This window comes from Prunus persica, chromosome G2 (assembly GCF_000346465.2).
Source record: "Prunus persica cultivar Lovell chromosome G2, Prunus_persica_NCBIv2, whole genome shotgun sequence".
NCBI classification, from domain to species: domain Eukaryota; kingdom Viridiplantae; phylum Streptophyta; class Magnoliopsida; order Rosales; family Rosaceae; genus Prunus; species Prunus persica.
In genome coordinates, this window is record NC_034010.1 from 26202268 (window position 1) to 26223684 (window position 21417).

Here is a 21417-nt window from a genome sequence, read left to right on the forward strand (position 1 = left end):
ACAAATAAAAAAAAATTCATATAAGACAATGAAAGTAAGAGTATTATTGATGATGTCTTCCCAACAAATATTTACTTGATTAACAACTACGAGAATGGCATCAAAATTTTGTTTTCAATTTTGGACTTATATTGAATTTTTTATAAATTTTTTTGACAATTTAAACAATGTAGTTTAATTCTATCTAAATTAAGAGGCACATCCAAATTTCCATTATATTGCCAAAATTGAAAGTGAAAAATCATTAAATTGTAATGATAGTTAAACTAAAGTGAAAAATCAGAAAAACAACCAGAAGAAGGGTGATAATTTTGCTTTTTCGTAAATAACATAATAGGTCAATGGTTTTTGTCAAAAATATCATTATGGCCCGGCCAAGCCCATGCCACAATCCAATTTTATTAAAAAGTGTGACAGGCGACATATCTAAACTTAGTAATTATGCTATGTACAAAAATTGAATAAAAACCCCGAATTTTTACAATTCTTGGTCGCTGCTGCTTTCACTATTGTCAGGATCATATTCAACATCATCATCAAATGCAACAACTTTAGAAGCACTGATTCTCCAAGAAGCAGATCGAATTTTAAACGGCATTTTTGAATGAGCACTGATCACCATGGCATTGGCGCCACATTTTGCTTCTTCTTCCTCCTTCTTTAGGTCACCAGGAGGCAAGAAGCAGTCCATGGACAAGCCCTTGATGTTAAAATCAACCTCCTCAATCTCCCAAACCTCCTCCATTCTCGTCCTGGAATGCGTTTCTGAGCTCTCGCCGAACCTGAACAAGGAGACAGACGTGCTGCCGCCGTGCGCGATGTTGATGCCGTCCACGGTTCTGTAGTCTCGGACGTAAGACTCCATGGTGGTCTCCCAGAAAATGCCGCTGTCGGTTCCTGAGGAGGCTTTGATTTTGAGGAGGTGAGAGTCTTCTAGCTGGACGAGGAGGCCTGTTCTTTGGCTGAAGTAGCCCCACACTGAGTGCCTTATTATTTCCACGTTGTTGCTGCTTCGTGCTCTTAGGGTTGAGGGATCGGCTTCCAGCTTGAGGATGAAGCAGTCTTCGTCGTTGATTGCTTTCTCGCCGATGCAAACTGCGTTGCTGAATAAGTTGGCTGTTGACCTTGGATCAAGACCCTGTTCAGTACAACGATTATATTCCACTATGAGTATTTTGTGCATATTTAAAACCAAAAATATTTTTATATACATTGATCTTGTTGTGACTTTTTCTCAAAACCTATTCGGTAGAGAGTGCCCCACAAACGTGCAGCTTGGGACCACATTGAAGTGGGCCATATAATTAGATGGGGACAGACCAACATAGAAGTCAGGGCTTCCTAAGGCCAAGTCAAAAGAACCCAAAAGAGACACTGTGGGTAGCTTTATCTTTTCTAGACCGAGAGGGTGTAATGAGGGGTATTAAACGAGAGTTTATAATCAGGAGGCTCTTAATAGTTATTCTGTCGATTACGAAGTTATTATTAGACGGATTGTAACAAAATATCATTATTTTGTTATTCCAATTAATAATACAATGATACATGAAAAAGTTATTATACGTGTTATTTTGTTATTAGTTAGGTAATACATATTACCTCCAGAGTTTCCCTCAACACAAAAAACACTCATTAAAGCAAGCCCACCACCAAAAGCACATGATTACCTTCAAAGTAAGTGACAAAAATTCCCGAATGCCCATGATTTTGCCAAATTTAATCATCTAGATGAGTTCTCTAATGGTGATTCACCAAAAATTATTAAATAAATAAATAACTATCGAGAAAGATAGGTGAGGTGGGGTGGTACCTGAAGGAGACGCCTGAGAGGACGAGGAGGGCCTCGAGAGGCATGAGAGTGGTGCCATGGAGTTTGGCGCCAAGCCACTTTCCCGTCGCTCCCTGCACTGATTTTGCAACCAGACACCACCAATTCTAAGCACCAAAGCTCTGGTCTTTTCTGCCACAGCACAAACCCACCCATCTCGCCACCACCTCCAGTTGATCTCAACAAGCTCTTCACCTTCACCTTGTTATTGTTACTGTTCAAGCTCCTCTCTCCGGTGGAAAACTCTGACGCTGCCATCTTCACCTTCCCCATTGCATACATGCTCTCTACTGAGTTCAAGGCCTTCTCTCCCCCCACCGCTGCTATGTACTGCTTCACTATGTATTTAGCCATTGAAGCCTCCTACAAATTAATCATAAAATACCCAATAAGTAATTATTTATTAAGAAGCAAACTTCATGTGTAACAAAATTTTCATGTCCATAAGTACTCTAATTTAATCTCTTGTTTGGCTTTTCTTGTCATCAAACTGTAAAATTTGTATCTTCACAATCATATTGAATTTCACGTGTAATTAAAATTCACAGTCTTTCAACATAACTCGCGTAAAAGAATATTATCCTAATTTGATTATATATGTAAATTACTTACGATAGGTTGGTCTTTGATGGTGCGGGTGATGGGTTGGTGGTCCTTAGGAATGGGAAGGGGAATGAGAGGAGCTCCAATGACACCAAGCAAGAGCTGGACCTCAGCGTTTTTGCTCCCAAAGACGGTGTTGATCTGTGATCGGTCGGTGTTGGATAATTTCATCCACGACTTCATGTTGTGCCATGAGATGGTGTTGTTGTTCTTGTTATTGTCGGTATCAAACATCTCTTCTGGGATTGGGACCTCGAGGACGGTTTCAAGCCCATCTTCACGGTCCAAATTAGGACAAAGCTTCTTCATGATTATGAGAAAGAGCAGAGCAGAGCAGAAGAAAGCAGAGCGGATATTAATTGGGAAAAAAAGAGGAGAGTTTAGGAGGAGAGAGTATTGGATTGTACTATATATATATTTGGGACTGTTGGGTTTTGGTTGGAAACAGAGCTAACTTTGTGGGACTAGGAAAGAATACTAAGAGGAATTTAGGTGGGTGTGAAGTTGTTGTTCAGTCTTTGATTCAAAGGGAGGGAGGAGGGTTAGAGAGGGTGTTTCTGCACTCTGTAGCTGTTAAACATTATACCAACCGACCAATGGCTCTCATTCTAACGTGGCTCACTTTGTCTATGTCGTGTTTGCACGCTCACTCTCTCTCTTTGAAACTTGGTTTGTTCTTCTTAGCTTATTTTATAATTGATATTAATTGATATCCAATGGAGTAAACTACTCGTCCAAACAAAACGGGTATGTTGAATCAAAATTGGGTTAAAGTAGAAGTAGTGTTAAAGCAATTAATTACATCTAGAGTGTGACTTTGATTAAAACCAATTAAATATAAGCCTCGTTACTTAGTTTCTCATTTCTTCTCTTTTTTGATATACAAAATAATCATGTTTTGACATACGAAAAAAAGCCTTAGAGTAAAGACAAAATGCAGGCAAATTATTAACGAGTCCTTACTTAGTTAGGATTTTTGCTTCTTACTCATTTATTTAGTCTTATTATAATTGAGATTTCTTTCCTATTATAATTTAGATTTATTCCCTATTGTATTTAGGATTAACACATATTTATATTTTTTTTTATAAATACCTCCATAATGAAGAAAAATATAACATATATGAATACGCTTATTAAGTAAAACTTTGGTGTTACGATACGATGTCCGTAGTTTAAACCTAGCTTCGTGCTCACTCTTTCATCATTAGGCCAAAGTGTAAGCTTGACCAGGTTACAGTAAACAAGGCTCATTCACAATACGCATAATAAGGAAAAAGAGACAAAAGGATAAAGCAAAAGAGGTAGCTCCTCCTGCTGTGACAAAGAGAGTATGTCCCCATATGGCTGTGGCACTTTGCTGCCTTTAACAGCAGCATATCTGACGCAAAAACTTTTACGCATTAAAACAGATAAGATCATTAACAATATTAATCATAATCAAGTGATTAATTATGATTCATTGGATGCTATCCCGGAGCATGCGACCGACATTTTAATTGAGTCTGCAAATTAAGCATGGTGGTGGTTGATTGCTTGGGACGACACTCAATCTAATTCTGTCTCGAATTTTTGACAATTTTGCTGCATTACAAATTACATTAGCTGTATCTGTACGTGCTCCTTAATTATACGCATTAGATTAACCGAATGTCGCTGCGAGGTTGTGACACGTGTTGGCAATGGCTGCTGAACCAGGAGCCTAAGATGTTCTCCTCAATCATGTCCAGCACGTTCTTATGAAATCTCAATCTAATAATAATAAATATATAAAAATATTGAAGACAATTATACTTATATAATTAATTTAAGATTACCTTTTATCCACTCGAGCGGTGACACTGACGAGGTAAGGTAACAATATTGTTGTTGTTACAGACATTCTAAGGGATGACAAAAAAACTGATGTTTAAGAGATATGCATTGCTGTCTTGCTTTATTTTTAGTGTTTTAACAAATAGAATCATATCTAAACAAAATATATAAAAGCACAAAAAGGCATCTCTTATGCATTTTGTATGGCCAGAGCTCAGAAGAATTTTTACACTTTATTTATATATATATATATATATATTTTTTAATTTTTTTTCAATAATTTTTTTTTGAGATCATGATTCATGGAGTGTAAGTCCAATTCGTAAGTCATGAGCCAGCTCATGGTGCAGTTGATAATTTTTGTGCCTGCCAGTAAAATCATTGAAAAGATGGAAAAGAAAAAAAGAAAGAAAGAAGGAGAATTTCCATGAATTAGATGTGGGTTGAAAACTCAGTTATACAAGGAAAGAAAAAGTCCAACACACCATGGAAGAAAAAGGTTGGTTCGGAATTTGTAATATTCTACATAAATTTATATCACTGGCAACTAATAGTTGGGTGTCACATGTAAGTCATTTCAGCTCAAAATTGTGGATATGCTATGGTGATGATAGTGAGAGCAACTAATTTCCCTCGAAACTTTTTTTCATAAAAAAAAAAGAAAAAAGAAAGAAAGGTCCAACACACCATGTTATTCAGCTACGTTGTTCTAATATGGTGGAAAAAAATAGAGAGAGATTTTATTTTGGAGGCAATCACTTAATGATGACATTATCATAAATTAATGAAGTTTAAGTTATGGTTATGGATAAATCAATCATAAGAAAGAAAGAATTTAAGTGAGTGAGTTCCTACCACGAGCTCTGTCTGTGGCCTATTTACATCGTCACCGCCAATCACGGCACCCTCCTTGCAGCAACTCGTGCATACACCTAAAACTAGAACTTCACCCCAATTTCTCTCTTCTTTCTTTGTTTATGCCTAATGCTGTCAGGTCACGCTCCCACATTGTTTGTCATTTTATCAACAACTATCATTTCTTCCGAAATTGCATGTGAGCTTGAGCCTTTTTTCATATCATGCACGACTGACTGACCTTAGCAAGTGATCGCGTGTGACTGACTTCAGCATTCCTCGTCTGTATTATCCGTTCATAAAATTCTAATACGGTTTTGCTAACGCAAGCCAAGTTTGAGCACAACACAAGCGTACTTACCCAACTTTTGCAGGGGTATAAGAGTTGTCAAACTCTTACCACATTTCAGGGGTCTAAATTCCAATCCAAGCAGTAAGCATGCAGCTTCAATGTCAACCATAATAAATGTTTGACATTGTGAATGGTCAATTCAATTCCAATGTCCAATCATGGCAAGAAAGCTAAACTAGTCACCCTAGCATACAAATTACAATTGCTGGTGGTGGAGTCAACGTTTCCACCAGTTCCATTATGGTGCCTCACAGAATTATGGTGCACCGGTACAGCTGAGGCACCACAGAATTTTCCTCCATGATGATGCTTCAAGAATTAAAAGTCTAGCTTGAGGTCTCCACTTAAAAATTTCCCTTCAAATCCAATACAAATACCTATTTGCAGAAGAAGGAACCTCCCACTAGGATTTATGCTGGAGAAGGTTCAATTAACTATATGCTAAGCAAACAAAGTCAGATTAAGCCTTGTTCCAGTCACCAACTGTTTTTAACTGTCTGAGAAGCATGCAAACTATTAGCCAAGGCCTACCGGAAATCCTTATGGTCAAAATGTAAAATGATTTGAAGCAACTGTCTCAATTTGAACGAGAAATCTTGTAATCATTTGAAGTTGACTGCAGTGCATCAATAGACACAACATTGCTTTCATTGGAATGAACTTAAATTACATCACTACCCATCTTATCTGCTTAATACATCAAACGCCAATTCCAAAAGTGAAGCACCTGCCAGAAATCTTATATATAAGTTGGTTGCTTCTCTTTTCTGGCCCAATAAAGCATCTGAAGTTACTACAGTACAAGAAACTACTTTGGTGGTCCAAATCGAATTTAGAAATGCAAACATACATTACACAACCTGCTCAAGCTAGCTTGGCTTACTAATATATAAACAACAAGCAGATAGAGAAACAGCTAACTCCAACCTAGGGAATAAGGATAGTACCTCCCAGTTCTTGTTTGCTACCCCTCTATCATCACCGAAGATAAATGCATAACTTTATAACAGTTTCTCACGAGGGTACATTGAAGTGAAAGAGCCAAGAGATGACAAAAGCAAAGACCATACAAGCTAGCAAGAAATTCAGGAACCGGTGACCCTGCCAGAAGTTCCGGCTCTCTGCTGTCTGCACAGGGGCAGCTGCTGATGTGGCCATTGCAGTATCATTTGTTTCACTCCACTGCTCCACCAACTCAGCTTCAGTCACACCCGCTACATTACGTGCAGTTGATCCACAAATCTCACAGGTCCTGCAATTGTATACGTGGTATGAAGTTAAGCAAACATAACATAAACCCGAATATGCAAATGTTACCCAAAAGAAGCATGTCATAAGCAACTCATTTGTTTTTGTCAAAGTGCTGCAGGTTAATCAATCTGAACTAAATCAATTTGATACTACTGGATATAATATATTTCCTATTTCGAAGATACGATAGAAGAAAGTAGGTAGATAGAGCCCCCAGCCAATCAGCATCCCAACTGGTTTTTACCGTGAGAAGCCATTCTCTGTCTAGTATAAGAAGGTTTAGATTAGAAGTTGTCAAATTTCTTATGCCACAACTAGCAATCTGACGCCCATAGTGGATTCAAAGTCTATGAATAGATCAAATGGAACCACCAGTAAGTGGAGTGTGGTGAAAAAAAACTCGTCTCCCCGGCTCAATGCTTGGGTTTGAGTAATGACACATGCATATGAGACTGGGAACTTGCCTAACAAGATAATCACATATTGATGGAAGTTGCTTCCAACTTATCCAAAATCTTTTGAAATAGCCTTCATGTCAGTTTTCCTATACAAGAAAAATAATTGCATAAAAGCACGAATGTTGTATTCCAATTACAACACACACAAAATCAAGGTGAAGATAAAGCTAGTACCATTTTTAATAGTGGTATTAGGATTGAGAAAAGTTGGATAAGTTGAAGCAATGAAGATTTTTTTTCTTCCATTAATACACTAATGTAAAATCTTTATCTTTTGGTATATACTTGTTTTAAACATCTCAGCCAGATTGACATTGGTTCCTGCCATATTTTCCTTTAGAAACACACCAAGCACAAATATTAGAAATTTATGAGGTCATCAGGAAGCATTGCAGTTTACCGCACTTGTTAATACATGGAAACATATACCAAGGACTTGATTCATTACAGGAACAAAATTTGGAATGTGAAAGCAGAAAGTAATACGTCAGCAATTTCTATTTTAGTTATTTTTCCTTTTCCTTTTTTCTTTTCGGAGAGAAAGGGCGAGGGGGTGGTTCAGTTGTAAACCCGAACACGATAATTTCTTTATCTTTTTCTTTCGTTAACAGAAAAGCATGTAAAGATTAATTTTAACAATCATATCAAAGTGCTTGCGAACTCCATCTCTATCCATATAAGTTGCTCACCAAAATTAGATATGGAGTGAAATTTCTAAAAAATGAAAAAATAATCACTGATCACAAGAAGGGAAGATTATTTGCAGCTACTTAAAAGGGCTATTAATAAATTACGGAAGCTTATTTACAGGAGTACGAGGGCACCGTGCAACTTAAAGGCTTGGTCTTAAGGGAAGTAAGGAAGGTAAAAAAGAAAAAGAAAAAGTCAACCTTAGGAAACCTTCAAACACAAAGAAGAAATTCAATACTAGGTTAATGGTTTCAGTACAGAATATGCAACAGAACCCTGGGAATAGCTTGAGGAAAATAAAGGAATATAAACATGCTTACTTGGAAGCAATGGACATAATCGTGAATTTTTTTCCAAAATAGCTTGTGCAAACATTCATATTCACAAATAAAACAGAAAAAGGAAAATGTCTAAATAAAAAATAGCCAGAGTTTTGATGTGTGCATAAATTCTAGCATCATGACCCCTGAGATGCATAAAGGTGTTAATGACATGATTGTTTCCTCATACTTGATCATGTAATGGATTCTACCAAAACCATATAAACCTACAAAATTGATCGAATAAGCATTTGGTGAATGAAAATGAAGAATTTTTCCTCTCACTTATGTAATACAAGGGAAAATGCTAAGCATTCTCCAATGACATGCCAACTAAGACCCAGGCCATTGAACTACAAGTTTCCAATTTATTTGTGGTGCCTCTGACAGGACAACCCATTCATAAGAATGCATCTTACAACACTAGGCGCCGGGAAGTTGGAAAGTTCATAGAGTATGTCCATATCAGGAAAATGAAACTGGGTAAAAGCATTTGACTTCCTCAAAACATCCATCATGAAGATAAATGTGCATGGAAAACATAGATACATGTTTATTAAAAGTTTACTGAATAGAGTCAAAGTGATTTCAGTCAACATCTCATACGAGAAGAATCTGCAAGAACCAAATTATTTGACTTCAATAAAGCACGCATCGCCAACCAGCATGTCTAAGCGGAAAGGTAGAAAAAGAGTCGGAAAGCAGTGAGAGAAATGCAACGTGTATGTGTTCCAACAAGACAAGAATATTTGCACAGTTGGAATTCCATGCAAATGTGCTGGTGCTTCATCTTTTGCTTTATTAAGGTTGATGCTGTTGATTTACACTAATATGCTTTTCCTTTACTCTTCTAAAGCCGTACAGGTTTTATTCTAATTTTATTTTGCATTAAGTAGGACAACTTTGTCTGCAAAATCTCCCCAAATAATATTCGTAACACCTTGAGATGGAAAACTATTTCCATCATTTCACAATCTTCAGAAGAACAACATAACAATTAATCTGGCATTTTGGTTATGAATTATGATCACATCACCATATCATTTTACTCCTGAAATTGCTACTAAAAAAAACTGGGTGTCAAAATGCTAAACACAAATTTAACACTAATCAAGTTCCATGAACCAAAAATCCATATACGCAAAAACCCAACGTCTGGGTAGTTCCAAAACACAGAAAGATATCATCTTTATTACTTAGTTGGATATACTTACTTGTTACCCTTGATTTTGAACCAAGCCTCAGCACACTGTTTGTGGGCAGCAGCCAAATCAGCCTTACAAGAACAGCCCAACTCAATAGGAATCCCAGATTCATGATTGGTTGCATCCATGCTCAGATGACAAATCCTACAGTCCCTCTCCACCTTTGCCACGTGCATCTTAACCTCAGCTACCTCACATTCCAGATCCACTGAACTCTCTGACACAGAGGATTCCCTCTCCACAATCTCAGACGCAGACTCACTTGAACACCTCTCCTCCTCGTCTGATCCGTCTGAGCTGGCGTCGGACCTCCGGCGGTGACCCCCGTCTTCTTCTTCCACATCAACAAGAACGTGGGGTTTGTCTATGGCTGCCATTTCCAAGAGCCAAAGAGAGAATCTTCATGTAATGGCTCTGTGAGGCCGAGATCATAAATGCCCACAAAGGTTGAAGAAGCTCTTGTCACTTCTTTCAACCTTGGTAAGCAGCACAGCTTAAACTAGTAGGAGCAGTTTTCTTATATTTTGAGCAACTGGGTACTGTGCTGATAGGTGATCTCTCTGTGCCTCTCTCTCTCTGTGCCTCTCTCTCCTACTTGGTGTCAATTTGAGGAGGGAAAAAGATCAAGAAAGATATTTATATATATATATATATAATAATTGTAAATACACACACTAAAACAATGTTTGCAGTGAGCAGGTGAAACATATAAGCTGAGTTTTGTGTCCCCCAAAACCAAAGGACTTTTGACCCCGCTCTATTTTTTGGGGTTAAACTAACCAGATTAGTGTGTCTTATAGTGATCAATTGACATTGCAAATTCAATTTGGCTTTTTGGGTTAAACAAGTGATAAGCGAGATTAGTGTGCGAAATTTGTTAATTTCTTTGGGGGTGTCATCATGGGCTGCTTGCTTAATCATTGTAGCCGAGAAAAAAAAGGTGATGACAGTGATGAGGTTTTGGGAGAAAATAGCGATTGAGGTGACTATAAAAAACTGTTTTCTTTTCCACAGAGCACAGAAAATGTATGCATCAAAAGCAGATTTCTCTTTGTCTTCTTCACTGCTGCCTTCCGTTTTTTTCTTTTCCTTGTTTCTTTTATCATGTACGTCTGTTTCACTTGCGTAACTGACATGAAGACCCCAGTCTTTTGTTTTCTGAGGCCATCCACTTTAATTGGTGGAAAGTCATGGTTGCCCATGCTCTTTCATCCAAATCATCGGTTATGTGAAGGGTAGTTTTGACTTTTGGAATATAATATGTGTAACAGTAGGGTAGGACATGGATTTCATTGTGATTAATTTAACAAGATAGGTGGGTACGGGCCACACCAACAGCTGTTCCATCATTATGCATGATTATTCGAGGCAATCTCAAGTTGTTCTTTCTTCTTTTTTTACCTTATGTTTCGGCAACATCCTAAATCAAGCTTTTAGTCAAAACGTAAAATATGGGGTGACTGACAACAAAGCAGCAGCAGCAGCAGCAGCAACAGTAATTTTTAATTTTTCTTAATTTCATAATGCATTGGAAAGGAACCCATAAAACCCCCGATATAATATAGCATTATTGTCTTCAAAAAGTGGTCCTCTAAATTGGATTGGTGGGTATGGCTCAAGCTTGGAGCTTGTTTTGAGCCCAAGATCGATTTCTGATCAGCTTATTCAGCCTGTAACTGAAGGGTTTGGCCCATTTTTCACAGGCCATAGACCAGGCAGCTCGTAGCCCGGAAACCCTTTTCTATTTTTCCCTCCATTATCTGGTTTATAAAAAAAAGGCAAAAGAAGTGAAATGGAAAAAAAGAGCACTAAATATATCTTCATGTATGTATGCCTAAAGAAAAGGCCTCTTAATTTCTTAAATGAGACAGCCAGAAATTAAAAGTCTTCTAAATGTGACTTGGAGACTTTAACTTAAAATGCTGTGAAAACAACCTGTTCCTATATTACATATATTATACTGCCATAATTTAATACCCCAAAAATAAGGAACACCAGCCATGAGTTCTAGCTTAATCCCTCAACTTCAGTTGGCATTGCGAAAGTTTGTCTAGGCACCTGGGTTGATAGCACTTCTGTCATCATTCCCATCAACTTGTTACGTCCTTCCTCGTAGCGCATTTGGTCATTCGTTGAGTTGTGTACTGATAATCCCATTTGCGAGGTAGTAGTGGCCCCTTGAGAGACTCTCTGGCTTGCAGCATTCTCTGTTATCCTGGTCCCATTATTCTCAAGGCCACTCTTAATCCATGCAATCTTGTTCAAATCTGTTGCGATGGAGATTAATTCATGGCTAGAGAAAGAGGGAGGCTCGTCATACTCGACAAACTCAGGCCCCAATAGCGAGCTTTGAGAATGCCCCTTGCTCGGATCACAGCAACCGTGGCCACAACGCAGAGGAACCATAGGCTCATTACAAGCACCTTCAACGAAGTTGCCGAAGCCAAAATCTAGTGTACAAGTTTGGACCAAAGGACCATGACTTGGGACTATCCTTGAAAATGTAGAGGTATTTGCTGGACCACTCGGAGGGTCATAAACACTAAAAGCACTAACACGTGCCACTGGACGACAAAGGGATGACTGCTCTTTTGATTCGCCAAGAAGAGTAGGATGGCCACTTGATCCGGCAATAAGAGTAGAATGGTAGTTTGATTCGGCAACACCACAACCCTCCTTTGCTTGAACTCTTTCATCTAACTGGTCCAGTCTATTGTCCATCAAGACCTCTCTTCCTTCAGGAGTCTTGAATGAACTAATATTCCCAACTGACAGGGTTTCTTCTGAAGATGCCTTTGTTCTGTCAAAGCTGGCATCTTCCATCATATCAGGTTCTGGTTTGAATTTTCCTCTATCAATGCACTTGCGCCTTAGTGTAGAATTCCAATGATTCTTGATTGCATTATCTGTTCTACCTGGAAGGAGCCTTGCAATCGCTGCCCATTTGTTACCATGGATAGCATGGGCTGAAACTATAATATGATCTTCTTCTTCTGCAATAAACAGAGTTACACAGGAAAGGCTTCAGAAAAAGAAAATAAGTGTGCAACAGTGGATGGAAGAGTATGCTACTATCATGTTCATTTAGCCTCTTTCTCTTTGTGCCATGGCAACAAAACCAAACCAAGCAAAAACAAGACCATGAAGTTTACTTTCAGCTATTTCATTCACTAATCTGACTGACTCCATGTCAATATTTTAGAAAAAGAGAAGAGGGACAAGGGCATTATGGATGGAAGAAATAAAACAGAACCTCAATCATCAAGAACCAACAAGATGCGAAATCTCAATGGCTCTCTCTCTCAAACAACAAAAATTGAAGTTAACCCACATACATTTATCTTACGTCTCCATGTTAATGCTGCAGTAAAGATAAAAACAAGCACACAGGAATGCACTAAACTCGCTTCCTTCCTGTGCTACTTAAAAACCATCTCTAAGTTTCTAAAAACTTTATACTTGTACTTTGATTAAAACACTAAGCATTTCCACAAATGCAAGTAATAAAAACCGATAAGCTAGTTTATAAACAGTTCGAAACCATTCCGAAATTGCAAGTTGCAAATTTGTATACAATATGCATTTACTGGTAGTTGATTGCAAAGCAAGCAGGACGAAACACCAGGTAAATATCCACTTGATTTTGATTCATTATCCCAATTCAAAACTCTGTAACTGTCTCTCCATCAAAGATATTCAAATACAAACAAAATCGACAAATAACGAACAACAAAACCCAAACCAATATGCCAAACACAAATAAACATATGCATAAAGAGTAAAGCTTAGAGCGATAATGGTGGCGGTGGCGGTTATAAAATTACCAGAGAAGGGTTTGCGCTTGACGCAGGGGTCGAGCTGATTACACCATCGGAGCCGGCACGACTTCCCAGAGCGACCGGGAATTCCTCGGGCGATCAGGCTCCAATTTCTCGCCCCGAACTTGCTGACCAGCCGACTCAGCACCGCGTCCTCCTCGGGCGACCACGGGCCCCTGACTTTCCCACTCGACAGCGCGCCCTCGTTCAACTCGGTGGCGTCGCCGAGTTCGATCAACTCTGCCTCGGTGCCGCGGACGAGTTCGGACTCGGCAGGGCGGTCGTCGCCTTGTTTGGAGACGGCGTCGTTTGGGACTGTCATGGGGAGGGAGGGGGTTGGTTGGTTAGGGGTTCGGTTGGTTTTTTTTAAGCGCAGCAGAGAGCAGCAAGCAAAAACAACAAGTCTCCTCAAAATCATTAAGTACCAAACCAGCAAACCTCCCCTTTTAACTGCAAAATGGGAAAGCGATTAATGTGGGACTGGCCTTTGTTACGAGCGTTTCGGATACCGGTTTTGTACGGCGGTTTTTTTTAAATGACGGACGTGTCCTTGTAAAACGTCGACGTCGCGTGGTTCCGAAACTTTGGAACTTGACTTCTTTTGACTTGGTTGACTCTGGCTGGGCTTTTCACTTTCTCAAGGGAGCAGGCAATTACTAGACGACGTCTTGGTTGTTGTCGTAGATCCTACACATATGTATATGTTATGGGCAATTTAAGCGTGACCGCTTTTGGTAGGTTGATAAATGAAAACCGTTTCTCACCAGTTACCTTCATCTAAACTCTTTTTTTCCTTTTTCTTTTTCTGTAAAATCAGAAACTTCATCAAAACTTTGGGGTTCACAGCAATTTTCTAAGCACTGAAAATGTTGAGATTGTTTTGACACTGTTTGAGAAGCATTTCTTCTCATGGTTTAAGCAAAAGTGCTTTTGTCTTGTAGGGCATGTAAGCAAACATAGCCCATCTTGAGCAAGAGTATGGGTTCTTCCAGGTAGTCTAGTTTGTGACAGGCCACTAACATTGGGCTGCCTGGAAAATGGAATATGAGACAGCCCATATACTCACAAAAATCAAAATCCAGAAGCAGAAGCAGAAGGTAAAAAGATTTTAGAAACTCGATGAGAGACTCAGTGGGTAAGTGTTACATTTCATGAAGTGACAATCCAACTCGCTCTCTATATTCTAATTAGTCACTAGTCAGTTGAGTTTATTCCCTTTCAAAATAATGTCGAGAGAGAGAGAGAGAGAGAGAGAGAGAGAGGAAATTTTGGTTAGGTTTAGGTGAGAAGGTTCTTTCAGATGATTTAGAGTAAATAATAATGGCCATGTGGGCTCTCTTTCTAGATGTCTTAAGTTGTAGACTTCTGGAGGAGGACGTTATATTCTTGTTGATGTAAAATTTCTCTGTTACACTATAGACTCAAAGTCTTTGCAGTCTTGAGGTAAGCGTGTATAAGCTCAAGGGCGGAGGCATGTAGGGACCAGTGCAGTTACTGGCCCCCACTCAACTTTTTTTCTTTATTTTAAAATGTTATACGCATTGCTATTATTGAATAATCTATATTAATTAATATGTTTATCACTGGCCCCTACACACATGAAATTTTGGCTTCGTCACTGTATAAGCTGCAGCCTTCTCATATATTCTGCCCTACCTCCACATAGAAACAAAAAAACAAATCAAATATCAGTTTTGATGTGTGTTTAGGTATTAGCGCATATTATTATTAGAAAAAAAATTTAACCTCCTTAAAAACAAATGGTGTTTTAACACTTATCACGTAGATGAATGATTGCAATTAAATCTTCGCCATAATCCACACTTCTCCTTTGATTACTTGTCAACACGGACAAACATCACATGCTTCATATGAGATATATATATATATTCGAAAATTATGTACACTTTTTTTAACCCTTACCAACTAACCTTTGCAACCTTTTTCAACCTTCATAATTGTTTAGTGTCCCTTCTAGAAATTATTTTACTTATTGGGTTTAAGATTCTGAAAAATGTATGCGCGTAGCCGTTTGGAAGAACTGATGTAAATCATATTGACATTAACTTTGGACCTTTTCAAGCTTTTTTAGGTATATATGCTTCATTATTTTTTTCCTTTTGTCTTTTGGCTCAGTGTAGAATTCTTTCCACATGTATATCCCTAATTTTGCCTCCTCCCCAAGAAGTCAAACGGCACCAAAAATTCCAAAATCCATGTAGACACAGGAAGCTTCTACAGGATTTTGTTTTTTTCAAACCCTTAAATTGACTAGGCTTGTTTGTTTGGATATGCCCTTCTCAGCAAAGAGCAAGCCCTTCAATAAGTATATGTGCCTCTCTCTCTTCCTCTCTTCCAACTACAACCAAATAAACCTGCTCAGAAAACAAATCCCTCAAAGTTGAAAACCGCACCACACCACCATGTTCAGCCCTTTCAGCTGTGCCACTTTCCACCACCAAGAAGTTGATGAAGATGATGACCAACCCATGATTTCACCACCAAGAAAATCTTCAAGATCAAGAAGCACTGGCTTTCACAGAAGACATAGCAGGGACACCAAGAACCCGTATTCAAGCCGGGGCCTTGACAAGTTCTCTGCACTTGTAGCTGATCTTGAGGAGAAAAGACAGAAGATTTATGCTCAACCGGACTCAAAAGACATAAGCTTCGTCCGCTTTGTGTACAAGGACTCGACTGATACAAGTCTTCCTGTTCCAATCGTGGTTAAGCTCAGGGACAAAAAGGAAGACAAAGCCAAGACTTTAACTGATCACGAAGAAAAGCATGCAACCCCTAATATTGATCCTTCGTCCTTAGCCGTGAAAGAGGTCAAGCCGCCACCAAAATTGGAACCTGAAAAACAGAGTGAGCAGAGGACATTGTGGCGTTGGAACATGAAATCGGACAAGTGGAGAAGGCCGGCTTATTATCTGCCACTGGTTATAATCTTCATTTTGGTTTTGTTGGCTTTGTTTGGGCGGTCATTTGCAATATTATGCACGTCTGTTTGTTGGTACGCAATTCCAATGCTGAAAGAGAGCTCAAATAATGCAACAACGGGAGCAAAGAAGAAAGACTATGTTAGAAGATTGAGTGACAAAAACACGGCAGTTACTCAGGAACTCATGTCTTCTCCGAAAAGTAACCACAGATTCTTGGGCAAACATGTTCACCAGAAAAGTTTGTGACATGAAATTAATTCGTCTGGTGATTCAGTTATGCTGAGAAGCTGGATCCGATTCTGGATTAAGCTTTACTGTAAATGTCGTCGTTTGTTTACCAGTCAAAAACAGTGTTAGAGAACAATTCAAGTCAAATTCAGATAATCATTAAAGATTTATATTGACCAAGGTTAGCAATTTTTAATAAACAAATGTTAGAGGAACGTTCAATACAAAATACCGTGACCAAGTTATTTTGGACACAATTAAGGAGTCAGGGGTAGGCAAAAACCCAGTCAAACTGAACCAATCCAACCCATTTGGGTTGGCTAGAACACTGAAAATATATTGAGGGAACCAATCCAACCCATTTGATTTCTGTTGGGGGTGCTCCAGCCCCATATTGGACCCAAGTTTGGGGCCGTGTCCGAGGCCCATAATTTATATGAGCTCTTGGCCTACTATCTTGTTTGGTTTTCATATGTTGCCCACATGAAACGTCAATTATGAGTCATTCTATAATGAGGCCCTTTTATATGACTTTTAGATGAGGTTTTATCTTTTATCTGTTAGATCAAATTGATTAATCTAATACAACGATTAAGAGATAGAACCTTCTCTAAAAGCGATAAATAAGACCCTCACTATAAAATTCTTACACCAATTAGTGCCTTTCATTTGAAAAACTTGTGACATTTATATTTCAATTTACATATTTATATTAACAGATTTTATCTTATACAGACATCCACACATTATTACTATGTGAATATTATGTATTTTTTTACTATTTCTCCTTACTTTTATCCATATTTACAATATCGTTTGCACGATAATAACGTTGGAAGAAAAACTGTTTATATTAATTAGTAGCTAAAAGTTCTTACACTTGGTCATGCATGTGTTCAAAATAATAAAAGATTTGTTCCATTCCATGTGGTCAATCGCATATTGGGTGCCAACTTTGCCAATGAAAGAAGAGCATCTATTCGATTGCCACTAGACTCATCACATGGACCCTCTTTCGGCCACGACACTGATTTTACAATTCAAAAACTTGCTTTACCTATTTTTATTGCAACCCTTTTTCCATATGGAAAGAAACAGAAGCATATATTTTTCTCAAAGCTAGAGAGAAGAACAAAAGGCAAAGCATGCAACATCAATGGCCGAAGCAAGATGATGACAATGACGATCGAACACCAAACTAAGATGTGCATGTTATCCAACAATTCAAAGTGCATGGACCGACCAACCCAAGTTACCTGCTCTGCTTTGCTCTGCTAAATATAGGTCTGCAAACTCAAAAGGATCCATACATATATATATATATATATATATGTATGCATCACTAGTACTGCATCAAAAGCATGTGCATGCATCACCAAAGACCAAAGATATATCTCGGAATAATGACCTTTTTCTAGGCCGACACAAATGCCCCGCAAATGAATTCGTGACAAGGATTTAGAGGGCTGGAATTTCTGGTGCTCCGTCTCCTTGACGTGACTCAGATGTTCACCTCATGAAGCTGTGTGGTGGTGGAGAACAATTGTGTGAATCCTAATATTGATCTAAACAATACAATACATATCCTAATTGAGAATTTATGTGAAGCCAATATTAGGTCCTTACAACTCTTATATCCCAAACATAAATCAACCTACAAATTAAACCTTTAACTAAAACCGAAATTTGAAATACGTTGCCATGTAAGATAGATATGTCCAAGTATTATTAACTAAATTCCACTATATGTCATTTACCTTTATATTTTGAAGCATGTCATTAACTCCTTGATTTCTAATTAATACTCCCTTATTTCTAGCATAGCAATATTCATCAAATCCCTAAAATTTAGACAAAAACAAATCCATAAATTATTTTATAACAGATTAATCCTACAAATTTTCCACTCAGTTAATAAAGTTAACTTAAAGGAACGTGATTTATATATATATATATATATATATTTTTTAAAATAGGTAGATTATTCACACAAAAATTGGTATGTAGATTATAGGTAGATTATTCATTATAAAAAAAAAGGGTAGATTATTCATAAGAAACAGGTACATTAGTTTATGCTAAAAACGTGATAGGTATGTTAAATGCTTCTTCAAGATTCAAATAGGCCCAAAACGTGACTTACTTAAAACTGACCCTAAAAATTTCCTAAATTTAAGCCAATTTAAAACACCATTTGATGTTTTAGTTTCTAATCAAATGTAATCATTTCCTAGCATTAATAATGGGTAATAATATATCATCGTTTCATTTCAACCCAAAAAAAAAAAAAAAAAAAACTATTTGAATATTAATGACAATTGAATAGCATCAAATATGTTGAAAGTAGGTTCAGAACAATCAACGGAGAAAACAACAATTGCAAAGATGTGGGGGTATTTTGGTCATCTAAAAATTATAATAAATCAGATCTTGAACGTGATAAGGTAACTTGATGAGTTGGATCCTAGTCATGAGTTTTTATTTATAAAAAATGAATTTTATTAATAGGAACAAAATGTGATGAGTTACAGTTAAGGAAAATTCAATTTGGAAGGGGTAAGCCAAATTTACTAATTTTTTTATTTTGTTTATTATCTGTCATCACATTCTGATTATCAGACAAGATATTTATACACTCTATTTTTTTCCAAAGCTGCAGTCTGCAGATGAGAAGACTCTACACATCAAATACGATAATATCAGGTGGAACTTTCTAATTTAGCACAGAAGAAGGTATTGCAGAAAAATGAGAGGCATGCTAAACACATTAAGCTGAGAAAAAGGGATCCAATGTGACAGCTAGCTAGCTAGAGAGCCAGCCACTCCAAAGTTTGAAATTCATCACGTCCGTTCCCAGCACCCAGCAAAATAAATTAATTATAATACTGAAATTTATATAATCGTCTGCATGTGAGGGTCCAAAACCCTAATTCCTTACCAGACACTGTCTCTAGGAAATCGAAGTCCCACAGAACCAGATTGAAAGCGCTATTGACTATGATGCCAAACAAGTTGGGTCAGGGGCAGAGGGGGCGTGGGGTATGGGGCATGGATGGTGTCCTAAGCACTGATTGATCTGTCCTTTATTTTAAAGACCCTCCTAACCTAATGCAATCCATGTTCCATGTGACATTCAAAATCCATGTGGAGAGAGCTAGATATAGTACTATAGCTATGGCTATCGTCAGAAAACAAACAAACAGGTGTGTGTACGTCTGAAAATTAAACCCAATATTGTTTATATTGTAGCTGTAGCATGACAATGGAATATATATATATAGCCTGTGGAACCCTAGCAAGCTATATATATAGCCTTTCAGATGGGATTCAGATGAGCAGCATTTAAATTTTGGTTTAACTTTTTTTGTTTCTGGGTCTTGGATGATGTCGTGTTTGCAGAAATTAGGTTAAAGAAGTTGACACTACATCATCAAATCATATATTTGTTGCGCACCAACTCAGCTTTTGTCACGTGGAATGGAATTCCAGTTGATTTTTCTAGCTTTCTAATAATAATACAAGACAATAATCTTAGGGGTAGCATATACTGGTAATTCAGAAGGGGAAAGTTAGAAAATCTTTTTTGATCTACAGTACCCAGACCACATGTCTTGATCTATGTTATTGTCCTTGAGCATTCATACAAGTTGATGGATGGGAATGCAGAGTTTTTTTTTCTCATCTTGGTTATTCATAATGGTGCCAATGCTTGTGGTCCAAACCTCCCACACCCAACAAATAGTATAAAGAAATAGTTGAATGTAGGACCACCCAAAGAGATGATTTTAAATAACTCCAATTAAAGTTCATATATATATTTAATAGGACAAGCAAAAGCTCAGTTCTGCCTCATTATAATTGAAAAACTTCTACTTAAGATGAAAGCCTTCTGACGGTTAACATGAAAATAGAAATCCTTTCATCTAGATATGTATGTCGTTTTTATTTTATTTTTAATATACAGAGTACGGACGATAGTGAAAATTACTCTAGTTTATATAAAAGGATATTCGAACTTAAGTGCAAAAGAGCGGATTCACTACCTTGATGACCAACTGTCCTTCCTAACCACATATTAAACTTAGTACCCAAAATCCCATGAAATGAATCTAATTCAACAAGGAAAAAAAAAAAAAAGTGAGTGGGAGATGTTGGCACTAAGTGGGAGATGAAGACATGAAACATTATATAGGGCAGCAACATGCCAAATACCAATTGGCAGCTGGCTTTCATTCAAGGTCCTGTTGCTCCAACAGGGTTACAATGCCTGAGAGGCTGAGAGAAAATAATTTATGTGTTCCTGTAATAAGGGACATCTGTCGTCGGAGGTGAACCAAACCCTATTTTGAAATCACATCAGACAGTATAAGCCAACCACACAAATTACCCCACTACACATTATGTGCGGGAAGGTAAATATGTGCATGGTGGTAGGGTCTTGAGAGCACCATGGACAAAGCCTGCTCTGTGGCCGTGGTCCATCCATGCTTCATCAGTGTGGACAAGATCTAGCACCATCCATCATGATCTTGAAGTGGTCAACTAAGCAATCCTGATGTGGCCCTCACGTTTTGAACGGCTGAGATGACTTCTCGAGAAGCAGCACCATGTTTTAGCAAGCACTGGAATGATGTTAGTTTCCCCTTTCAGGTATGTATTGGACCCTATTTGGACGGTGAAGTAATGACAAGTCATTGGTATGGAACCAGTTTCTCACTTTCTCGTTAGGAACTATCAACTAACAAGAAATGGGGAGTTTTTAAAAGGTTGCCAGATTCAGGAAAAAGGTAAAATCCAATAAACACACATATGTTGTTGACCAAAATAAAATAAAATAAACACACACACATACACATATTATATTAATATTACGCACAATATATACTCATGGGGGGGTAACATGTAAAATTCAATATCCGACTTCATTTACTTCTCATCTTTTTACTTTTTATTTTTTATCCAACATTTACTTAATTATTATTTAAAATTGATACCTTATTTTTGTGGTGAGTGCGCGGCTGGGAAACTAATCATGTTGGTAAGATTGAT

General features: G+C 37.8%; 4 protein-coding genes across 4 annotated transcripts; 1 reads left to right on the top strand and 3 right to left on the bottom strand.

Moving 5' to 3' along the window:
* On the bottom strand, nucleotides 294-3080 carry LOC18785123. The gene is made up of 3 exons (XM_007220929.2): nucleotides 2441-3080; nucleotides 1811-2191; nucleotides 294-1138 (listed from the first exon to the last, which is right to left on the bottom strand). Exons 1-3 carry the CDS (start codon nucleotides 2738-2740, stop codon nucleotides 479-481), a joined length of 1341 nt encoding a protein of 446 aa, XP_007220991.1. The 5' UTR covers nucleotides 2741-3080; the 3' UTR covers nucleotides 294-478.
* Nucleotides 6035-10100, bottom strand: LOC18787529. Its single transcript, XM_007218375.2, has 2 exons — nucleotides 9387-10100; nucleotides 6035-6705 (listed from the first exon to the last, which is right to left on the bottom strand). Exons 1-2 carry the CDS (start codon nucleotides 9752-9754, stop codon nucleotides 6468-6470), a joined length of 606 nt encoding a protein of 201 aa, XP_007218437.1. The 5' UTR covers nucleotides 9755-10100; the 3' UTR covers nucleotides 6035-6467.
* On the bottom strand, nucleotides 11184-13702 carry LOC18785022 (transcription factor MYB25). The gene is made up of 2 exons (XM_007218743.2): nucleotides 13202-13702; nucleotides 11184-12370 (listed from the first exon to the last, which is right to left on the bottom strand). The coding sequence occupies exons 1-2, from the start codon at nucleotides 13611-13613 to the stop codon at nucleotides 11385-11387; spliced, it is 1398 nt and encodes a 465-aa protein (XP_007218805.2). The 5' UTR covers nucleotides 13614-13702; the 3' UTR covers nucleotides 11184-11384.
* LOC18785364 lies at nucleotides 15619-16386 on the top strand. Its single transcript, XM_007220296.1, has one exon. The coding sequence runs from the start codon at nucleotides 15619-15621 to the stop codon at nucleotides 16384-16386; it is 768 nt and encodes a 255-aa protein (XP_007220358.1).